The 6992-nt window shown below is 34.2% G+C and overlaps 1 protein-coding gene across 5 annotated transcripts; it reads left to right on the top strand.

The window, feature by feature from the left end:
• Positions 1–574: 574 nt before the first annotated feature.
• On the top strand, positions 575–5806 carry LOC100796601 (uncharacterized). 5 transcript variants are annotated; one of them, XR_005888331.1, is made up of 8 exons: positions 588–1333; positions 1419–1511; positions 1751–1867; positions 2458–2513; positions 2780–4095; positions 4912–5008; positions 5111–5163; positions 5520–5806. XR_005888331.1 is itself a non-coding variant. In XM_014767164.3 (7 exons), the coding sequence occupies exons 1-6, from the start codon at positions 1331–1333 to the stop codon at positions 5149–5151; spliced, it is 438 nt and encodes a 145-aa protein (XP_014622650.1). In that variant the 5' UTR covers positions 575–1330; the 3' UTR covers positions 5152–5163; positions 5520–5806. The 5 variants fall into 5 exon arrangements, 1 of the variants encoding a protein (XP_014622650.1); XR_417946.4 differs by lacking the exon at positions 2458–2513 and having other exon boundaries at positions 593–1333; positions 4009–4095; positions 5520–5613; positions 5711–5806; XR_417947.4 differs by having other exon boundaries at positions 593–1333; positions 4009–4095.
• Positions 5807–6992: the final 1186 nt, after the last annotated feature.

Genomic DNA, 6992 nt, shown 5'->3' with positions numbered 1-6992 from the left:
GTGTGTTGTACCACTCCCCCTGACACCATCTACCATTGTTTTGAAATATAACTAAAAAATAACATGTTGCAAACCTAACTCTAGCAACCAAGGAATAGCTTGGTTCCGCCTCCACAGGTTGAATAGAATCCTCCAAACAGATTGATTTTGCAAGCAAAAATCTCAGACACATACCAGCACCAAAAAGTCTTTGAGGGCCAAAGATGACAGCATCAACATTACATTTGATCATACATGGAGGTGGTTCCTGCCAAGGGACAATGCATTGACGCCTGGGTGCTTTTGAAGACTGCTTCAAACAGGCTCTCTCCCAATTCTTAAGACCAGGGTTTTAAATATCGGTCTGTGATCGTGATTTCGGTGGCAACATCAAGGTTTTAAATAAGACTTACTAAAAAAATTACTTTCTATGACCCGGATTCGACAATAATTGTCATAGACCCGTCTTAAAATGCATGCCGGTAACATTTTTGTAAATATTGAAATTTAAAACAAAGGCGATTTTGTGTTCTACGACGATTATTTATAAAACCGCCTTAGAATGTATTTGTGAAATAGTGTTGGAAGACGGGTTTTATATAGGATCGTCTTTGTTTTGGAAATAATTAAGTCACGCGACTCTACCCCTTCCAACCTCTTCAACACTCCAGACCCCTCCTTCAACCTCACACTCCAAACCCACCTCTCATTCCCTAGAGTAAGACCCTCCCCTCCATTTCTCATTATTCATTAACGCCGATAAAGCAAAAAATACACCCTTCACAAGTTCACATAAACACACCCGAAGAGAAAAAGAAATAAAGAGAGAGAGAGAGTCGGGTAGGGTTTTGTTCTTTGTTACTCGTTTCCTTCCAAATTAGGGTTTCCCTTTTTGATTCACCAAACTTCTCCCGATTCGAATTCGCCGAGTAGGGTTTTGTTGTTCCGCGTCTCGCTTTCGTGATGCCACACAGTTCAAAGCACAAATCGAGCAAGCACAGTTCACGTGACGCGAGGGAGCACTCCGACTCCGAGCGAGATTCCGGCGCCAAGGATCGGAGGAGCAAGGAGGAGAGCGGTGGCGGCGGCGGCGCGAAGAAGGATTCGAGTTCCGCGGAGAAGCGGAGGCTGGATTCGAAGGACGCACACTGGAACGGGGAGTATTCCGACGAGTACGCGTCATCGTCGAAGCGACACAAGGATGGCGGAGGCGGGGGAGACCAGTGGAATGGCCGCGAGGAGGGATTGAAGAAGTCAAAGACGGCGGGGGATTCGAAGAGCAGGAGGAGGGACGAAAGGGTGGGAGTGTACGGTGAGGGCGAGGAGGTGAAGAGGAGTAGCGGGAAAGGGGATGGTAAGTGGTTATGTTTGTTGTTCAGACTCAAAAGCTATTTACAACTATGCATTATTATTTGAGCTGTGTATTGTTTTTCTTGTAGCTTGAACAAATGGAATGCAGAGCTAATAATGCTGAGAGAGAAGCAGAGCTGCTAAAAGAACAACTGAAACATCTTAAGGATCAACTTGATAAGGTTTGGATCTCTAATTAGCTGCTTGCTGGCTTTTATTGTTCCTTTAAGAATATCATGTGTGAACAAAGCTATACTCACTCTGCAATATGAAATTTGATTTGGTGTTAAGCCTCTGAAATTCATGTAGACCTTTTTCTGGTTGAGGAATGTATTTTACATGCTTCATTTCATTGTTGTATTCCCTTTTCCAGTAGGGTTATTATCTTATGATTGCATTGCATCATGATTCCTATTTCCAGTGTTTGCATCAGAAGATTGAAGTTGAAAAAAAGCTATCTACTTTAATGTTTCAAGAAGTTGCTTCTACAGAGAGTAATGTTTTAGTTAAGCATTTGCAACAGGAGCTTCGGAACTATGTAAGTTTGCTTTCTTTTTTATCTTGAATCTTGATGGCTCTTTTTATTGGGATTATAGTAATGCGAGAACACATACATTGATGACTTGATGTATATGACTCTGGACTAATTTTGGTAGTTACTCATCTGGCATAATCATAAATGAAGAGGAACTGTGTCATTATTTTATTGATTGGTCTGGCTATATAGAGAAAAAATTGAGTAGGCTTGGCCCCTTGACTTGAGTCCTTTTTTTAAAAAAAAAAATGCTGTGATGTCTATGGATTTGTGGCAAAAGTCTCATGTTTGTGTTTTTTCTTTGCTATTTATTGTCCATTTTTTAATGTAAAATTTAGTAAATATTATTTAATCCGACACCCCATATTTAGAAATACTACGAAGATATATTTTCTAGTTTTTATAACTTCATTAAAATATTTTATTTTCCTAAGGTTATGCTTTTGTCTAAATTCTCGTCTGTAGCCTTCCCTTTGCTGGTGCTTTAATGAGTTTTAACTCTAATTTTCAGCAAGCGTATGTTAACCAAATCATTATTTTGATACACAAGCTTTTGAAGTGTGATTGAGTTCGTTTTAATGTATGTTTTATAGGTTGCTGATGGGAACCTTATGGCCCTTGATTCTTGCTATAATCACTTAAGTCACAAGTAGGCTTCTACTATTAACTTAGTTTTCTGAAATTTGGTTTGTAAGTTTAAACCAGCCCATAAGCATCTTGTTTTAATATCTTAACAACCCCCACCCCCCAGTTAAGAATGCTTTGTATAATAATCATTCATGAATTTATCTCCCTTAATTGATATCTACATGTGTATCTCCCTTGATGTTTCCTTGTCCACATTTTTCATTATCACTCTATTTTCTTCATATTGCTTAAGATTACTCTATGCTGCTAAATTCTTTTTCTCTCTAGTAATGCGCAGTTTGAAGGAGAATTTTGACCAGGCTCTATAGAGAGACGATGTCATGGCAATTGTTGTTACAAGTATTGCAATTTGCTTTTTAATTGGACAGAGTCTAAGCTTTGAGATTTTTCAAATAACTGGGAAGGGACGGCACTTAAGTTTTCTCAATTTATTCTATCCTTTTGTTAATTTCTTAACTCACGTAATTAAGTTTTTATGGCAACCGTGATACGGTGACACCTTTTTTGAGGCAAGTTTCCTAATCCAGCAGAAAACCTTTATTTTATCATTGTTGATTTCAGTGTCATTTTCTTATTGTTGATTTCAGTGCCATGGGTTTTCAATGAGCTATTTGGAAATCAATTTTGGATTGTGATTATAGAGAATTGGATGCATAATTCGTGGTATTATTGCATTCATTCTTTGGGGGTATCTATAACTATTATGATCTGGCAGGCTTAGATGCTGTCCGATTTATCAAGACCTTCTCAATGTGTGTGCTTGCTTGTAAATGATCTTAGTTTTTCACTTTTCTCTCTTTAGGTGGGGGCTGCTGTCCAGTGATACAAGGCATTGCCATAATTAACTTGAAATCTATGTCTTGATATTTTATTTTTGCTCAAGTTTAGAATGCCCCTGTTCTGGATAATTAACTTGCTGAGATTTAAGCACTTACTTGCTTGTTGGTTCCTCTCACCTACTGGGTGTTATTTCATTTTTACTTGGGTGTTATTCATTGGGCAGTCTATCTCCTTGCCTTACGCTAGTCTTTTAGGTGAATATTACTTCAATTCTTTGAATATTACTTCAAGTCTTTTAGGTAAAATACTCAGATTCAGGTTATTTTTTCTCCTTTGAAGCTTGTTGTCAATTTTTGCTTGTCAATATTAACTTGTGTTAAAATAAGTCAGGCTCTATTTTTTTAAAAAAAAAATTTAAGCAGGACTTATCTCTCATTCCCTAGGACTTCTAACTAATTTTTGTTAAACATATAGTTAATTTTGACTAGATTCCTCTCTTTAATCATTGTACTGTAACCTATATAAACATCTTATTTGGCATACACTTATTTTGTTTCAATATATCCTTTATGTGGTATATAAACAAGTATGGCGTATGAGTTAGTTAAATATTATGATAATCTATAGCAACCTTGTAGTACTTGTATTTTTTTTGTTAATCTATCATGTTGAAATGCATTAACATGAAATTATTAATCATGTTTCTTGTGTTTCAGAATATGGCCTGTGACACATTTCTGACAGGCCTTCCCATCACTATTGCAGATCTTGAACCCCATCAGATACATTCCTTCTATGAATCTGTATGTCTTTTAATATCTTTGATCTCAAGCTCATTGGCTATAATTTTTTTTTTTCATATGCTCTATGTTTATACTCGTGTTTCCACATATATTTAAACATGATTCAATGCAGGCTAAATTCGTAAAATGTCATACTCATAAAGATTGAATTTTTATAGGATTTGAGTTTTATTTTTAAAGCTCTAATTAAATTTGAATTTTTTTTGCATGACCCATTGTATTTCACAACATGTATATCTTTTTGTTTAGTATATTCCTTGATTAATTGAATAGGAGCTGCTAATGATATTAAAAATTAATTAACTAATTTAGAATTAACAACCATCATGCATGCATTTCAAATTTCAATTCATTAGGGAAAAACATTTATTATCAGATAAATAATGTGAAAGGTTAGGATTAATTGCTTTTGTTGCATGATAAGTTCTGTACCATAAATTAAACTAATAATAAATACATGTATTGTATTTTAGAAATCCATTATCGCATCATACACTAAGTAAGTATTTTAGAAAATAAAAAATATTAATTATTTTTCAACAGTATTTTTCTCATTGAATATTGTTGCTCCTAAATATTAATTAATTCGCAACTATAATATAATGTTTTATAATGAGGACATTTTAATAAAATATATTTTTTCAAAGTAGTTAATAATTCTTTTATATATATATATATATATATATATATATATATATTATCTTAAAAGACAAATAATTTGAGACAGAGGAAACAATTTCTACTACCAGAATTTTGAAATAGAAAAAAATGTTGTGCATAAATTCTTAATCCTCGTTTCCTCGTGCATCCCTGCAGCTGAGTAATTATTGTTCCTTTGAGGGTGTCCTATACTGTAAGCCTCATTTCCATCAACTGTTTAAGATGACCGGCAGCTGGGACAAAAGTTTTGAAGGTGAATTAATGCTATATAGTTTGTTTCTTAAGTATCATAAATACTTTTTTTTTTTTTTATTTCTAACAATAAAATACTGGCAACTTGTATTCATGCTTGTAGGTGTTCCAAGAAGTGTTAGAGTGGAAAGACCTGCTGATTAGGTTTTTACAATTGTAAGCCTCCTATTTTCTGAAGTCTAATACCAAGTTAGTATAAGTGTATAACAGTATTTGAAAAAGGGGTAAATAAAAGAATTGAAGACCCAGAATTGATTATCCTGGTCATGTGTATAGTTTTCTTAGTAATTCCTAGTGATACTTGTTATTTCTGCATGTTTTACTCTGTCGTACCATGTTTGTATTGAACTTCTTTACATGCTATGTAGATGTTTTAATCTAGCTAAAAAAATTGCTCAACTGTTAACGCTGCATCAATAGATATAAATTTCACAATATGAATCTTGGGATATTGGAGACACAAGGATAGTAACTTGTTGTTTGGTTTCCTGTTGTTTATAATATATATGCAGTGCCAATTGCAATTCCTTGATGTCAGCACTCTACATGCTGCTCTGCCAGATTCCACTGCTGTTAGAATCATCTCAAATTCTCGTTTGTATACACGTAAATCACTTATCTATTAGTAGGATTTTAATGTATTTCAAATATTTGTATAAGTAGAAATTTCTTTCTGTCATCTGGTTTTGGTTCAATTATGTAGGTGGTTTAACATTCATAGCTGCATGACCACCAAGTTCTCAAATACTGTAAATAGCTGCAAAAAAATATATCCAACAACAAAAATAACAAAAATAAATTCGCATTTTACATCGGTTCTAGGAAGACCGTCGTAAAATTAAAAACTTTCTACATCGATTCTTAACAAGTGATCATCGTAGAATTAAAAGCATTCTACATCGGTCGTGCACGTGACCGTCGTATAATGAAATGTTTTTTAAATCGGTCATTTTGACGTGACCGTCGTACAATGAAATGCTTTTTAAATCGGTCATTTTGACGTGACCGTCTTAGAAATATACATAGCGCGACCGTCGTAGAATAGCTACTCTTTTGTTGTAGAAAGTTGTTGTAGTAGTAGTATCAGTTGCATTTGTCTGTGATTTGTCACGATATTAACAAATGTGATGAAATCGTAAGGCGATCTCGACCTATATTTAAAACCTTGCTTAAGAATGTCTTTGGCTCTCAGCACTACAACAAAGGATTGTGATTTGCTCCTTCCCAAATTCTACCATTTCTATGCCACCAGAGACTCCACAACATCATAACAAACTCCTTCAAGATTATTCTAGGCAAGAGATCCACGAAAGTTAAAAAAAAAAAAAAAAGTTCAGAGAACCCATCTGCCACTTGAAGAAAAACAAGTTCTTCATGCGTTGGAAAATTGGATCTTCTCACATATTAATATAGTGAACAGGATATATCATGTTATGTGAGAAAGTTGCAAAACCATTATAATAGAATTCACCATTACTCAAGATGTTGAAATCCACATTGGCTCTGAAGTCAAAAGCATCTTAGGTGATAAGGTTGGTAGTGCTAGTGGATGGAGCTCACCATTATTTCAAGATGTTGAAATTTGTCGCACTATGCAAGCCTTTTGTAGAGTTTGGATTCATTATATCTTTCGTGAAGGCAATCTGTGCGCAGATACTTAAGCTAGATTAACTTATGATTTAGAAGACAATTACATGATGAATGAGCAACCTCATGCAGTTATGTAGAACTTGTTCTTAGCTGACTTTGGGAGTTTCTATTCCTCATTTTATTTTAGTGTATTTTTTATTTTATTTTTAGTCTTACGCCTCGTTGAATGTTTATAAAAAGAGAAGAATCCATCATTATTTATGTAAGATCTAATAGTTTAATTTTATGTTTTTTATTTACAATATGACATTATCATGTTTCTTTGTAACGTCAGAAATCCTATATATTAGTATGTGATATATATATATATATATATATATATATATATATATATA

This window comes from Glycine max, chromosome 14 (assembly GCF_000004515.6).
Source record: "Glycine max cultivar Williams 82 chromosome 14, Glycine_max_v4.0, whole genome shotgun sequence".
Lineage (NCBI taxonomy): Eukaryota > Viridiplantae > Streptophyta > Magnoliopsida > Fabales > Fabaceae > Glycine > Glycine max.
Note: the sequence above shows the minus strand (reverse complement) of the source record. Positions and strands in the feature narration are given on the sequence as shown.

Excerpts from the sequence above, each read along its gene's own strand:
- LOC100796601 (XM_014767164.3), top strand. Across the intron at positions 1,512-1,750 it reads TTAAGGATCAACTTGATAAG|TGTTTGCATCAGAAGATTGA; the intron begins GTTTGGATCTCT and ends TCCTATTTCCAG. Across the intron at positions 5,009-5,110 it reads CTGGGACAAAAGTTTTGAAG|GTGTTCCAAGAAGTGTTAGA; the intron begins GTGAATTAATGC and ends TCATGCTTGTAG.